The sequence below is a fragment of the Paralichthys olivaceus genome, chromosome 24 (genome assembly GCF_024713975.1).
Source record: "Paralichthys olivaceus isolate ysfri-2021 chromosome 24, ASM2471397v2, whole genome shotgun sequence".
Classification (NCBI taxonomy): Eukaryota; Metazoa; Chordata; class Actinopteri; order Pleuronectiformes; family Paralichthyidae; genus Paralichthys; species Paralichthys olivaceus.
The window spans coordinates 13,838,039-13,853,302 of record NC_091116.1 but is presented as its reverse complement, the minus strand read 5'-3'; the positions used below and the strand labels follow the sequence as shown (position 1 = coordinate 13,853,302).

At 47.7% G+C, this 15,264-nt stretch overlaps 3 protein-coding genes and 1 long non-coding RNA gene across 17 annotated transcripts in view; 1 reads left to right on the top strand and 3 right to left on the bottom strand.

The window, feature by feature from the left end:
- Positions 1-3,114, bottom strand: part of spega (striated muscle enriched protein kinase a) — a 32,375-nt gene extending 29,261 nt beyond the window's left edge. For 2 of the 6 annotated variants that reach the window (XM_069520785.1, XM_069520786.1), the window contains exon 1: positions 1,212-1,518. In XM_069520785.1, coding sequence (XP_069376886.1) covers positions 1,212-1,367 — 156 coding nt within the window. In that variant the 5' untranslated portion in view covers positions 1,368-1,518. Of the gene's footprint in view, positions 1-1,211; positions 2,189-2,268 lie in introns of those variants that run through there. The other 4 variants (XR_011240346.1, XM_069520782.1, XM_069520784.1 and 1 more) reach the window with 4 other exon arrangements.
- Positions 3,115-3,125: 11 nt separating this feature from the next.
- On the bottom strand, positions 3,126-4,534 carry LOC109646635 (uncharacterized). The gene is made up of 3 exons (XR_002203928.2): positions 4,171-4,534; positions 3,674-3,709; positions 3,126-3,524 (listed from the first exon to the last, which is right to left on the bottom strand). It is a non-coding gene; the product is annotated as an uncharacterized lncRNA (long non-coding RNA).
- Positions 4,077-8,360, top strand: inha (inhibin subunit alpha). 4 transcript variants are annotated; one of them, XM_069520828.1, is made up of 3 exons: positions 4,077-4,214; positions 4,546-5,395; positions 5,889-8,360. In XM_069520828.1, the coding sequence occupies exons 2-3, from the start codon at positions 5,095-5,097 to the stop codon at positions 6,590-6,592; spliced, it is 1,005 nt and encodes a 334-aa protein (XP_069376929.1). In that variant the 5' UTR covers positions 4,077-4,214; positions 4,546-5,094; the 3' UTR covers positions 6,593-8,360. The 4 variants fall into 4 exon arrangements, with proteins under 4 accessions (XP_069376929.1, XP_069376926.1, XP_069376928.1 ...); XM_069520825.1 differs by having other exon boundaries at positions 5,871-8,360; XM_069520827.1 differs by having other exon boundaries at positions 4,079-4,214; positions 5,083-5,395; positions 5,871-8,360.
- Positions 7,112-15,216, bottom strand: LOC109644515 (gap junction gamma-1 protein-like). 6 transcript variants are annotated; one of them, XM_069520819.1, is made up of 5 exons: positions 13,854-15,216; positions 10,011-10,283; positions 9,703-9,931; positions 8,947-9,627; positions 7,112-8,496 (listed from the first exon to the last, which is right to left on the bottom strand). In XM_069520819.1, the coding sequence occupies exons 2-5, from the start codon at positions 10,248-10,250 to the stop codon at positions 8,483-8,485; spliced, it is 1,164 nt and encodes a 387-aa protein (XP_069376920.1). In that variant the 5' UTR covers positions 10,251-10,283; positions 13,854-15,216; the 3' UTR covers positions 7,112-8,482. The 6 variants fall into 6 exon arrangements, with proteins under 6 accessions (XP_069376920.1, XP_069376919.1, XP_069376924.1 ...); XM_069520818.1 differs by having other exon boundaries at positions 13,663-14,591; XM_069520823.1 differs by lacking the exon at positions 13,854-15,216 and adding an exon at positions 12,465-13,241.
- Between the last annotated feature and the right edge of the window lie 48 nt (positions 15,217-15,264).

The window sequence follows — 15,264 nt, the reverse complement described above, 5'->3', positions numbered from 1 at the left end:
GCACGGCACATACCAGGCCATAAATAACCACAAGGGGGGGGGAGAGAGAGCGAGAGAGAGCCGGGGCGACAGAGGAGGTCAGAGAGATAGTACGACAGATCCAACATGATATTTTGCTGTGTTTGTTATTCATAAAACTTTATTCAAATCAAATTACTCCTGCAAACAAACAGCTGCGAGTCCATTTTAACATCTTCCTCTCAAACCTATATTCATGTGAACACTAGTGTTCCTGAGAGTAAAGCATTAGTCTGACTATTAACTAATCAATGTGAGCAGCAATGCTCTTTCATTGATTTACTAGGTGTGACACGTTTCCTCTTCTCAGGTCCGTCAAGTGTAAAACCTCTCATTTTGTAATTTAAGTCCAAGGGTCAAGTTTTCAGTTTCTGGTGATAATAAGTGAAATAGATTAGAACCAGAAACAGATAGAAGTGAAACAGTGACAGGAGAGAAATGTAAAAATGGAGCAAACAGAGAAAAAAGGGTTGTTGATAAATTTAGCAGGTGAGAGACAGAAGAAGAGATGGATGAAGAGAAAACTGCACAAATAGGTTTCAGGACAAAATGTGGTGGATGAAGCCGAACTGACGCGAGCAGATCAAAACCACGAGGTGCTGAGTGATCCGCCAGCTGCAGCGTGCGAATCAGCTCATAGTGTGAGAGCTCAACTTTCTCCACAGGCCAAGGTGACGAGACCGAGATCAAACACATGCTGCACAACAACGGTCTCACTCAGAACCACATTCTGTCGCTCACATGACGTGGACGGTCAGAGGGGAAATTACGCCACTGAACATTTTAATAGACTCACACTGAGGTTTGACAAAATCAGATGTGGAGCTCGCTAACAAAGAACCAAGAGCAGCTTCAAATGGCAGAAAAGACAAATGTATTTAACGTGTACTTTGGTCCATATCCCATCCGCTAACATATGAGAGACAGGGTTTATGACCTATACAGCATCCAGGCACCAGGGGGCGAACGAGACACTCTTAAGGAGCCGTCACGTCGTCCATCTTTATAAAGCGTCTATGTGAAGAACCAACAGGAAAATCACTTCGATCCAAAAACACAAACCCAACAAATCTCCTCTCCGACGAATCGGATTCTAAGATCTCATTTTAAATCTCGCTCTGCGAAGTGGACGACACACGGAGTGAGGTGGAAGAAGAAGAGTGAGCTTTCTCTGACTGAATATCTGGGATTACCTTCACCAAGGTCCATAATGGCCAGGACAGCGCTGCAGCTTGCCTCTCCCAGCTCATTGGTCGCCACGCAGGTATACAGGCCGGCGTCGCTCGTGCGGCAGTCTCGTATCCACAGTCCCCCTGAGTCCTGGGCTTCTGATGGAGGCAGGAGTTCATCGTTGTGGAACCAGCTCAGCGAGGGTTTTGGAAATCCTCCCACAGACACTCTTAGTCGGATGTCGCAGCCTGTTCCCACCGCTGCCTTCCGGAGTTTACGGTTGAAGACTGGAGGTGTTGGTTCTGGCGTCGTGGCCTCAGTGACTGGAACGACATGGTCCTCGGAGACTCTGGGCCTCTTGGAAGGGATGTCCAGACTGGGACAGGGTCCAGGGACTTTTGCCATCTTCTCTTTCTTCAGGGACTGCCCGTCTTTGTCAGGTGATCGATCGGGGAATCAGGATGAGCTACGGCTATTGAAGAAAGAGGCGGTTGGACCTGCGCTGCTGCACCGGGACTGAAACGACCAGAAAACATAAATCACAATGACATCATAATTAAAATGTTCCTCATGAATGTGCTCACCAGGGAAAAGATAGTTTCATTGTTCGAACGGCTCCAGAAACCCACTATTTACAATTGTATAACGGGGAACCTCTTACAGTCGTGTGAATAAAACTGAGTTACAAACTGTCAACATGGCACCTTAATCACAGACGCTATCAAGTTGCATTTTGGGAAGTGTGGATATGATTGAACGCACCAGGAGGACAGCCGGATTAAAGTTAACACATTTCCTCAGGATGTGATGATGAAGTCTTGCAGTCAGTGTTTAAAGGTGTGTAACTTTATCAAAGTCTATTCTTTCTTAATGTAGAGACGGTAACCTCAGGGTTGTTGTTGCCTAAACTTAACAAACAGTGCTTGTGTTTCTGATGAGGGGGTCAAAACAGCAAAAAGGAAATAAATAGAACGTCACAACTAATGATCAAATGAAACATCTGGGTTTGCCTCCTTTGCTAATTGATAATATTCCCATTATACGCTCAGGTTGCCAGAAATAGAAAGAAACCCACGTTACCTCTGGAATCCCTTTGGACATCCTCGCAAAGTCCGAGTTAACGTAACAAGATCCATGGAGCAGAATATTTCATCTCAAACCATTTGCGAAAGCCGGTGTGCCTTCGTGTCCTTTGGCGAGAGCGGGCTGAAGGTGTAAGTCCACCAGAGATCATGTAGCATTAGCAGCCTCAGCCATGGCCCCTTTCAACAACCTGAGCCCCAGAGCAGAGTGACGGGGACAGAGAGGGAGCGCTCGGGCCTTCTGCTCCTCAGCGTTTTCCACACAATGAACTTTGAGTGGTTAAAAAAGAAAACACACTTCTGACGGTTTAGAAAATGAAGTACTTAAACCAGCTCATGTTGGAGGTCTCCTCTCTCTCCAGTCTCCCCCCGTCTCTCTGCGTCACCCCCGACTCCCTCAGGTTTGGAACGACAGCTGCAGCGCCACAGATAGGTCACATTTCTCAGGCTGCCATGTATGACCTACACACACACACACACACACACACACACACACACACACACACACACACACACACACACACACACACACTCCAACCTTTGGATAATGTTATCAATGTTATCAACCAAAGTGTGTGTGAGACAGTTGCTATAAAAAGAAAGTCTAATTATAAAGACAGGATTCAGTGCTTCGTTCAATTATAGAACAGTGATATAACAAAGCACTTTAATAGAACAGGTTGCAGTCAAGACATTAAAAGACCATGTCTGACATTTAGTTTGCATATTTTTAAAAAGAATCTTTGTTTGCAGTGACTCTTGACCACAAAACGCTGCAGAACCATTAAACTGCAGAGATGAACCCATCAAGATATGACACAGAGAAGCATCTGTCTTCAGTTTTACATATTGTGTTTTGAAGCTGCAGTTATAGTTATAGTATATATAGTATATATAGTTTAGTTTCCCTTCATCATCATCATCATTGGGTGAAATATTCCAGCACCCTCTGCTGGTAAACACATGGTGGAGTACAGGAAGATGTCTGCAGATGTGTGTGTGTGTAATGAGAGACAGGGTTCAAAGTAAAGATAATGATGAACAGTAATGAGCAGCATTACGTGACGAGAAAGAGGTTTCAGAGCGGAGCGGCCTGTTGGATAAACAGCAGCGAGGAAGATGTCAGTGTTGGTTTGCCCAAAGAAATTATCCAGAGCCTGAGGACCTGGCAGACGGACGAAGCTTCGCCACACGAAGAAGAATGTGGGCTTTGCTCCAGGTCTGAGCTGTGTTGAGCTTCGTGCTGCTGGACGTCTGCACGGATTCCACATGTACAATCACAGACAATGTCAAAAATGAGGCAATAGTGAAAACATAATCTGTGATAATCACCATCTGAGGCGCAGAGAGGTGCAGAGAGGTGCAGAGAGGTGCAGGCAGAGCAGCGTGGACGGGCATCACACCTGTGCATGATCCAAACAGGCTGAAGTCTGGAAACCCTGCAAAAACAAAAACACAGAAAATATGTAGAATGGTTTGATTTCTGTTCCTGAGCATTGGACTGGTGAGAACTGGTGAGAGGAGCTGGCAGCAGGACATGAATCTCATCTTATCAGGACGAACCAGGAGAAACATTTCAAATAAAGTTCAAACACTAATGATGCATCTCTGCAGATTCTCACTGAGATAAAAACTGATGGTGTAGATGTATTTTATCTCTTCTATTCATTCACTGTGATCTTATTGTGTCTGCACACAGACATGTGCTAGCAGCTAGCGCTTCAACGCAGCCAGCTAGGCTAGCTGTTTCCCTGTGCTGTCGGTCTTTATGCTAAGCTAAGCTAACTTCTAAGTTTCCCACAGGTGAAGAGGGACACATGTTCCACCTGTGTTGTAGTTTTGTCACGTGGCAGGTGAACAGGCTCAGATGGAGGAGAAGAAGAAGAAGAAGTAATCTCACCTGGCTGTTGTTTCTCTGGAGCGAGCACGTAAATCAGACTTGAGGTAGGCTAGCAGGTTCCCTCCGCTTCCAGCCTTTATGCTAAGCTAAGCTAACTCCCTGACACAAGGTAAATAAAAAAACTATTTCCGTCACCAGGTTCATCAGGAATGTTAATGACGTAAATCAAGAAATACAATTAAATAAATACACGTATTTATTGTTTTCCAGCTAAACCTGTCCTCACTTCTTATGGTGTCTAATAATAATTACAATTATTACAATTATTGTTTATGCTCATTGAGATGAACGTCATCTTTCACAAGTTTCTACTGAGACATATTAAAATGAGTCAATCAAGAGAAAAGTAATTCATGTGTTTCTGGTGTTTCACAGTTTTATCTCACAATCTTCAGTTTGTCTAAAATGAAATGTTCCTCAACACGGGATTCAAACCCACGGCTCACGGTGAGCAGCACGGCATCGCCACATGAGATTCAAACAGTGAGGGAACTTTGATTCGGCGACTTCAGAGTGAGGCGTCTGTGAACAATAGAAAAAACACATAATGAAAGAAATGACTTTGTGATTAGGGGGAAACAGGTGTGTGAGTCAGAGAGGATAAATGACTGTTCCAGATAATATCCAGCACCCAGGACTAACCCCCCCCCCCAGGCTCTGCATTAATAATTCACATGTGTCAGTGATGTGTGAACCCTCCTGCTCGAGCTACAGCACAAACGTGACTCTGCAGAAAGCAAATGAAAACTTTCCCTGGATTCTGTGTGAAACTGCGAGAGCAGATATAAAATCCCAGCGGCCAAGGTCATTCTGTGCTATCTCCCATTCCTGTTGCTCACAGGCTTCACTCAGAGTCAGAGCCACACAAACACACGAGGAAGTCACAGCAGGGAACGTTTTCTGAATCCCCAGGAAGCTGCAGTCATGGCGTCCTGTGCTCTGGTCCTGGTTCCTCTGTGGATCCTCGGTCTGAGTGGAGGCTGCAGGGCGGAGGAGCTGTGCAGGGAGGCTGTGTTGTCCTGGTTCAGCGGGCGGGTTCTGGAGGGCCTCGGGCTGGACGAGCCTCCCGCGGCCTCGGCGCAGGGCCCCGACGTGGGCACGGCCCAGCGAGAGGGAGCAAGGCACGTGCACGTGAGGGCCCCGAGGGCGAGCAGGACAACATGGGTGGACCATCGGACAAGTCCAACCGAGGACAAGTCTCAGATTATTCTCTTCCCCAGTCCTGGTGAGAGGCTTTTAACTATGTCTCCTTTAGATCCTGAAATTTAAGAAGTGTTGTCGTGCTAACGGATGAATTTGTCTTGTTTTCTGCATGAGGTCGAAGTTTTTAGTATTTTTATTACACAGACTGAAAGTGCAGCAAAGCTCCATAAAGAACTGGGCTCTTAGAGAACTGGACGTTATCTAAGAAAGGATTCTCATCACGGTTTCTGCAGCTCAGAGCTGAAGACAAAAAAGTGTTTGACACGGAAACAATGGAGAAGACGTTAAAGACCCGTGTGTAGATGAAGCAGCTTTAAAGAGCAGCTCCTGGAAACATGGTCGAGAGTTTAAAGAGACAAAACATTTAACTGATCCCAGTTCAGAGTGAATCTGTTCTGTATGATACTGTTGATTCAGGAGAGGAAGAGAGGAAGAGAGGGAGGAGGCTCCAACAGAAAATGAAGAACCTCACTTTTCTCTCTGATTTGACTTCTCAGACTCGTCTTGTGTCCCAGAAACCACCAGAAGTCCCTTCACGTATTATTTCCGGCCGTCCCTGAACGACCAGGAGGCCGTGGTCACCGCTGCCCACTTCTGGTTCTACGCGGGCGAGGGAGCCAACACGTCCGCCCCGCTCTTCATCCTCAACTCGGCGCAGCAGCTTCTCCAGGCAGCGGAGGCCCCGTCAGAGATGAGCCCAGACGGATGGACCACCTACGACCTGCGGGCGGCGCTGGCCTCCGTGGCTCAGGGTCCCTTCGTGCTCCAGGTCCGCTGTCCGGCCTGCCAGTGCCACGCGGACCAACCAGACAAGACGCCCTTTCTTGACCTCCACGCTCAGCCACGTGCTCAAGGCCGCTCTCGCCGCCACGCACCGCTCAACATTCGCTGGTCTCCCTCTGCCATCGACCTGCTGCAGCGCCCCTCTCAGGAGAGACCGGAGCACAGCGACTGCCACCGAGCGCACGTCGAAATCAGCTTCGAGGAGCTGGGCTGGGAAAACTGGATCGTCCATCCGGCGGCCCTGACCTTCTACTACTGCCACGGAAACTGCTCGGCCGGGGATCAAATCGCCGCCGTGCTGGGGATCAGTCAGTGCTGCGCTCCGGTGCCGGGGAGCATGAGGTCCCTGAGGATCACCACAACGTCCGACGGTGGATACTCGTTCAAGTACGAGACCCTGCCCAACATTATACCTGAGGCGTGTACTTGTATCTGAAGAGCAAAGGTTAAAGGTCGAGTTCACCCAAACGACTTTTCATCTCATCTGTTTGTTTCATGTGTTTTATACATTTTTAACAATGAATACACAAAATGACCACCACACTCAACACAACTCACGTTACCTCGTCTTCTCCATTTCCTGTGTGCATTGCATTGTGGGAGGTGTCCATCAACAGCACATCTGCGAATGTGTTTGTTTGAATCAGACGTCGTTCTGTAATTTGAGTTACTTGTTTACTGAACTTTGTTTTCGTCATGTTTGTTTTACTCCCACGTCAAAGTCAAATTAAAGGCAGCGGTGTTGTTTCCTCCCACCTGTGGGCGGCGCTGTTTGCCCACGTTTAAACTGCACCGTCAGGTTCAGACTCGTGTTCTTTGATCTGCAGCTCCACAATAAACCACCGGTCAGAACACGGAGGTGAACGTGATCTGTAAACACACAGTGACAGCGAGAATAACGACAAAACAAACACGGAGAAAATCACAAATACACACGAGTCCACAGACGAAAGTATCTTGTTCAAATATATTTATTTACTCTGAAGACAAAATAATCTCTACAGTTACAAAAACTACAAAACTTGCAATAGAAAAGGAACAAGTATAAACCGCTGACGTACAATATTCAACAGGAAATGTCGGACCTTGAGAAGAGCAGCAGAGCTGGAAGTGAGATGAAAACAAGAAACAGCATCAAACAGCTGCTTTGGCAAAGTGTACTTTTGAGTTTTCCAGCCGCAGATCATAAAACCAACAAACAATAAACTCTGCACGAACAACGAAAGCTACAGATGAAGAAAGTCGGAGCTGGTGTGTGTGTGTTTACATGGCACCGCGCTGTGTCGGCAGCCGGCTGTCATCCTCTCCAGGAGGCACGAAGGCCTCCATGTTGCAGCGGAGAGGAGGAGCAGCGGCGCACGTCAAGGGTGGAAAATATGTCTCACCAAAGAAGAATGTAAATTTCAAAAGACAAGGATGGAGTTTTCACTGTGGACAGTAGCCTTGGAGACAGATGTTTCCAGCTGCGTAGCAAAGAATAATGAAATTAAAGTTTAACTGTGATACGGAGAACAATGTAAATCGGTTTATATTTGGAGAGTTAAAGGATCACCAACAACAAGTGCCCACTTCTCAGCAGTCGTGTCAAACACTTCCTTCTAAACTACGAATCTACAGATTTGGTCTTTGTAGAAATAAAAAAAAGGAATTATTGAGTATTTGAAATGAAATGATTGTACAAAATAAAGAATTCAAGCATTTCCCAGGTAAACATTTTGGCAGATTGGAGTAAACATGGAGGCTTCAAATAATCTGACTTTTCTGAAATGGTGTGGTTTCACTAATCCAACATCTGATCTGGTTAACGCTGCTCTACACGCTCCACGAACGGCTGAACCCGAGGCGGCTTGTTTTGAGATTCTGTCCGAGGACGACGAGCCTCACGAGAGTCTGAAGTTTATAAACAAAAACAAAAGGAGGAGTTTTGAATCCAGGTCTGAAAGGGACGAGGGTTAATTGCGAGTGCGTGCGGGGTGGAGACGGGGTTTGGACGTAGGCTGGCGAGCGGAGATCGGAGATGTGGCAGGCGTTCAAGTTTAGAGTCGTGGAGATGAACCATTTGTCACAACACAGCTGGGTCAGCGTTTCTCTCTCTCTCTCTCTCTCTCTCTCTCTTTTTTTTTTGACTGACCCCTAATACTGAAAGGCTCAATTCTCTCATCCACGCATTCACACAGACACACACACACACACACACACACACACCAACAAACAAACACACACTTTGGTCTCCCTCAGTGGTCTGACTGCATTCCCATATGTGCTTCCCCCATGTGTTTAAGGCCAGTAGGAATGGAAGAACAGACGTTGGAGGCAGGAAGCACGCTCAGGCATGTATTCCTGCAAGAGAGAGAGAGAGAGAGAGAGAGAGAGAGACAACACAGGACTGTTCAGCATGATGCATTCACTACAACTGGATTTTCTAAAATTCTGTCCACGATAACAGATTATTTCATTTCAAGTTTGTGAGCTTTGAAACTGTGCAGGACACAAAGTCTCAGCCCTCGTCCACAAAATGACTCAAAGCAAAAGTATTTTATTTAAGTTTGGGACATTTTTCTTCCACAAACTTTGCCAGCAAAAGTTTAGTTTGTTTTTAAACTAGCTTTGTGGAAAGTTTGGTTTCTGAGCGATTCAAAGACGGTGATTAATGTTCTGTAGCTCGGCCACCAGAGAGATTTCATTTGTTTGAGTGTCTCCAAACATAGAAGGTCGAGAATTTATCTGAATAAATCTGTTTACATGCATCAACTTTCATCTCCAACCAGTTTTAAACTCTGTCTGCGTTACCTTCCTCGCTGGCCTCTCCCTGTTTCTCCTGGGCGAAGTTGAGGCGGTTCTGCTCGGCGGCGGTCTGTGCGCCCGTGTTAACCTCCGGGCTGCTGCTTCGTGACGGGCTCCTCTCGTCCCCCTGGTAGGCCAGGTCCAGGTGCTGGTGCGCCAGCTTCAGGTGCCTCCTCAGCCGGTCCAGCTCTTTGGACGACGGCGCCACGTCCCCAAAACTCTCCATCCCGGAGTCGGCCAAGGGCGAATGCCTTAACTCCTTTTTTAGTTTCTCCTTCTTCATGGTGGCGTGGTATCCTGGCGGTGCCGTCGGCATGGCTCGCGAGGAGGCGGGCAGCGAGGTCTGAGGGTTGAGGTCAGCCCGCTTGCGGAAGGTGTCGCGGATACCTCCAATCCCCAGATGGAGTATTTCCAGGAGGGTCAGGAGCAGGCAGAGGAAGGACACCACGTACATCACCAGCAGGAAGATGGTCTTCTCCGTGGGGCGCGACACAAAGCAGTCCACCGTGTGCGGGCACGGTGAGCGAGTGCAGACGTAGGAGGGGATCACCTCGAAGCCGTAGAGGATATACTGGCCAAAGAGGAAGGACACCTCGAAGGCAGAGCGCCACAGCAGCTGGCAGATGTAGACTTTCATCAGGCCGTCGCGCATGATCCTCCGCCGACCGTCGTGCTTCTTCTCTGCACCTTAAAAACAGATCGCACCGGGTTAAGATCGGATTCAGCTCAGATGATAAAGAACGTGAATGTTTGGTGACTGACTTTTTTCTGCTTTGTCGGGTTTGTCTGGTTCGATCTCCTCGGAGATCATGGGGTCTTCCTCGCCGTTGTCCTCCACCTCCTCGTAGTCACGGGCAGCTCCTCTGTTGATGATGGGCATCCTCCTCTTCTTCTGGGGGCAGCTGGGTCGGTACTCGCTGTCTTCCATGCGGGCGATCTTGTGCATGGCAAATCCCAGGTACATGATGGTCGGGGTGGTGATCAAGATAACCTGGAAAAACACACGCGGCTCAGATTTACGAGTTCAAGTGTTTTCGTGTTCGACACTCGGGAGAAAGTTTGAAGCTCACTTGAAAGATCCAGAATCGAACATGTGAGAGCGGCGCGAACGCATCGTAGCACACGTTCTCACATCCGGGCTGCTGCGTGTTGCAGACGAATTTACTCTGCTCATCGTAGTAGATGGTTTCGCCGCCGACCGCCGTCAGCACGATACGGAAGATGATGAGCACCGTCAGCCAGATCTTCCCCACGAAGGTGGAGTGGTTGGAGATCTCGTCCAGCAGACGAGTGAGGAAGCTCCAACTCATGGTGTCGAGGTGATGGGGGGGGGTACGTCAGCTCTGGAGAAGAGAACACACACGAGGAATGAAATTCATCACAGCAGAAACTTTCAATTCAACGCAAATCAAACATGGACCAAATAATAAATGAAGGAAAAACATTGAACATCTAATGTAACGAGAACTTCACTGAGCTGAGCTCAAACCTGCACCGAGGCCCAACAGTCGCTTAAACTCCAAAACTCTGAGTCTCCCGGTCGTAGAAATATGTCTGGCTCAGAATTATTCTCTGAGAAATGAGTGAACAATAAATGTTCTCCCTCAATTTAATGAGTTCTTTCTTGGCCCGTGATTCACTGAGCCGTTAAGTTGAGTGGAAATCTGGTAAGTTGTTTTTGTGTAATCCTGCTGACAAACGAAGGACAGGCGCTGGTGAAACCATAAAACATCCATGTTAGTCACTGAGGAGTGGAGTCATCACCGAGACGTCCGCTGGTCAAACCCCCAGGTTTACACTTTCACAAAATGATTAATGCAAGTGTTGATGCTGCACAAAGGAATTCTGGGTAAACCTCAACCGCAGGGCTGAGCAATAAACACGGCCACATGCTTGGATTTAATCAGACGCAGATCTCTCAGACATGCAGGTATCCATGGATCCGCAGCACCGCGAGGCAGCGTGCACTAATCCTGGTAGCACTTTGGTAAATCCACATTCTTACCGCTCGCCGTCACGGCCGAGCCTGAGCCGCTTAATCAAACATCAAAGTGTCGGAGGAGACCAGCGAGACGAACACACGGGGGAGGAATGATCCCCCTCGTTCTTTAGAAAGTGCCAACTCACAGTTCAGAGCGGAGACGTATCAGAAAAGGGAAGTCGGACAGAGCCAGACTGTGTGTGGAACTTTAAAACTTTGACTAGCTCTGAAACTGAAGAAGAAGAGCTTTTAACTGGTGTCTGAGTCTCCTCCTCCACATGTCAACCCCCAGAAACCAGATAGAACCAGGACTTCATGACTAAACCCAACAGGGAGAGTGTCTGTCGACACGTCTGAATGAAGCTCAGGTCGTCACTCCCCACGTTACTCATCAATTCCTTTGCAAAATCCTTCCTGAGACACGGAGAGCACGACTTGCCCGGGCCTGACCAGAGATGTAACGCTTGGCCAAAGAACACAGGCGTTAATGTGGAGGGTTCAGGGCCTCGTCAGCCGCACCAGAGGCCTCGGTCAGACCCAGACACTCACAATTATGGAGCTTGAAAACGCTCAGACCCAAAGTACGTCACGTTTCAGCCGCTAAACTTAGAATAAATCGAACTTTCAAAGCGTCTACGACGGCAGCATCTCAATTAAAACACCCCCGGGTCGGCTAAATGTGGACTTTCACTCATGGGAACGTCTCCAGCGTTGGAGAAACCGGACAACTCATCGACCCTGGAGTGCAGCTGCACGGTGACATCTGGTTTACCCCGAACACGCCGTTACAGACGCCACCTTTAAACGCCACAGGTCGTTCCAGCGGAGTTATAAAGCTCTTGAACCACCAGAGGCAGATTGTCCCTTTAAAACATCCTCAGCTCCGGGCTCTGGTTTTTCTTCCTCAGAAACTATTTTGATTGATGCTCAGCTTCTCTCCAGCGTCGTGCAAAACACTGACCATGAGCATGAATCCAGTCTAACCACTAATGGTCTAATAATATCGGTATAATCAGAGACGACAGCGGCTGCCAGCACCAGGAACCAGATATTTAAATCTGACCTCCGAGCGGTTCAACATCTGGGTGCCACTCCAGCGTGGTCACGTGAGCGAGCCGGAGAATGTAGATTTACTGGTTTGTGTTCATTTGAACACCGATTGGTTTGTGTTGAGATGAATCCTCACCGTCACAACACTTTTATCTTCTTCTTCTTTAAATACGAAACCTAGTTTGATGACGCCGTGAAGCAGCGTGGCATCATGGGAGTTAAAGGCCACAAAATTAGAGTTTGAGTTTGAACATGGTCGGAAACATTTTGGATGACGTGAGAACAAAAATCAACCACAAAAGAACTTGAGGGATTTTTGTTCATTGTTTCTTGAAGTCAAATCACAACTCGATCGTTGCGAAACTCAAAAACTTAAGTTCGGTTTTCAGCCTCTGAAACGTCTCGTTGACCTTTTATGAGAATAAACGGAATATTTTCCTCTTTCCTGACATTCTACAGACAAAACAATAAATTGAGGAAAAACATAATTTGCCTAGAATGTCAGCCAGCAGAGCTCCAACCAGAAACAGCTGACTGTGTTTTTCCTTTGTCACCGTTTCTCCCAGAAGTTAACTTGATGTGACGCATCACGAAACGTCCTGTTCCCTGAATGAGAGTTTGGGTTTCGAACATTGTTGTGATGTTAGTTAATGTCACGTGAAGTTTGAGCTCCAGTTGTGTTTGGATATTTGAATGAAGGATTGTTAAAGAGCTGGAACAGCGTGTTCCTGCTGTCGCGCCTCCAACATTAAAAGGACAGGAGTGTTTGTTTCTCTGAGAGACGAGGTGGTGGACGTCTCTCTGGAGACCTGACCCACGTCCCGGTGGACACACGTCCCTGTCCTCTCTGACTGGAGTGTGTCCAGCAGGTGTTGCAGCTCCTGTGAGAAGCTCCCAGAGATGCAGGGGCTCAATGAAACTGTTGAAGCCCCTCGCTGCGTCCTGCTGCAGACAAAGGAGACGTTCCATCCCCCAGACTTGTGTTTGACTCGGACAAACTGCTTCTCTGGCTGTTTTCTGCAGTGTCACCTCCAGACAGCTGAGCTCAGGCCGCCTGTACACAGTAGCCTATTTGCTCAGAGGCGGCTCCGCTGGTTTAACGGCTCCGGGAGGACATGGAGGGGCCGACGGGGTTTTTTTTTTTGGGCCGAGGATCTGGACAAAGCGAAGGCGAGTTAACATTCCTGCCCTAACCAGAAGCAGAGAGCTGGATTTTGAGGGTTCAGGGAGCAGACAGAGGGCAAATGAAAATGTGGCCCTGCAGCCTGAGCAGCATCTGCACATGGACACCTCTCCTCAGCTGTCTTTTCTGATTTCAGTCCACGGGACGCGTTTCCTCCTTCTGCTGAGTCAGACGGGCTGTTTTGGAAATGTGGCATTTTTCTGCAGGAAAACAAACCAGTGCCAGGCCTCAAGAATCCAGAGCTACACATCAGCCCATCAGTTCAGACACACACAGACACACACTGACACAGACACACACTCCATTAGCAGCAGTTAGTCATTAAACAAACAAAGGAAAATCACTGCAACATTCAGACATTTCACCTCCTGCGGTTTTAAAGACACGTGTTTCAGATATTTTATCGAACCACGTGACTGTAAAAACAACTTTCTCCCGCACGAACACGCACTTTTCATCACGCAACGGCTTGAAAAGTGCGTGAAGAAGTGACGCAAACAGGACTCACGGTTGTGCGCGCTGCTCCAGCCTCGTCCCGCGGAGAAAAACCAACCTCTGCGCGTAACACTCGCGTCTCTGAGCGGCGCTGACTGGAACGAGCTTGGAATAAACTTCGACAACGAGTTGGAAGTTTTCACAGAAACTTTGGAAACTTTCCTCGCGCCGCACACACACACAAACACAAACACACACACGCACCTTCCGTGCAGCTCGTGCGTCGCCGTCTCCTCCTCTCGCTTAATTGCTCGACCAGGTTTTCTTAATTAGAGCGCGCGCTCTCCTCGGGGTGTGCGTGCATCCGCGTCCTCGTCGCTCATCCGTCACAGTGAACCCGCACAGCCCCGCACTGACCCCATGCGTCCCGCAGGAGAGAGACGACTGAAGACGACTGAGAGGCACCAGCAGAGCCGCTGCTCCTCTTCCTCCTCCTCCTCCTCCTCCACGTCACCGGGCCCCGTCAGGAGGCCCCTCGTCTGAAACCTGAGACTCAGGACAACGACTACCGTTCACCAGAGGAGCAGGGGCCCGGTTCATACCTGAAGATGCTGCGGACCCACCGGGACACACAGGACATCATGATGAGAACGAAGACTTCATATTTCTATTCTACTAACAAAGATATAGAACACACACATCATCATCTTCATCATCTTCTTCATCTTCATCACACTGAAACATAACATGTGTGTTCATGGGTCCGAAGTCACAGGTGGAAGATTTCCACCGTTCAGAGAAGAAAGATGAAGAGATGTGATATTTAGAATAATCCTCAGACTTCAGATGATCAATAATCACGGTGCTAATAATATATTAATATTAATAATATAATAGATAATCAGCTAAACTCATATTCATGGGTTTCTACAGAAGTTTAAATGTGTTGGTTTTAAATATGGAGGACTAACGCTGTCAGAATGAAGATAAAATAAACATGTGAAAAATAAAACCCAAAGTGATTTTAATCTGATTTTGCATTTATGACAGATTCCTCTAAATATTTATGAGCCCTTTGTGTTTTCTAATTTCTTCAGTTAGTTTTTTATTTTATTTAACTCTATTTAACAGTATTATCTCTATTTCTCTCTGTGTTTCTTCACGTGAACTCCGAGGAGCAGGTGACACAAGCAGAAAATCTCTCCGCTCTCAGGTTGAGACCCTGATGACATCACCGAGCATCATCCGTTACTTTTAGAATTCCTCCAGATGTTTTGATTTTGCTTCTAACAAGTAGAATCACAGCAGCGACTCTGTGATCCACTGTTCCAGGCCCGTGTTGTCCCCTGGACACGGTTTGGTTTGGCAGAGCGGTGCTGCGTGACTGCAGCTCTTAGACCAGCAGGCCCCCCCCCCCTCAAGAATCCAGTGGACGTTCAGGAAAAACAACTGATTTCTCGCTGTCATGCACAGAACAGCTGTGCTGCTCCTGAGACGTTGGTAGAACCGAGCCAGATGTTCGGCCTCGAGCCAAACGACCACGGCTACATCTCCACTTCCTCTTATATGAACCGTTCTGCCAAAACATAAACTGTGACATAAATTAAACAACACGCAGGCGTTCAGATTCAGGGATTCGTGACTCTCTGGGCTCATTAATTAGTTTGTTCCTGTT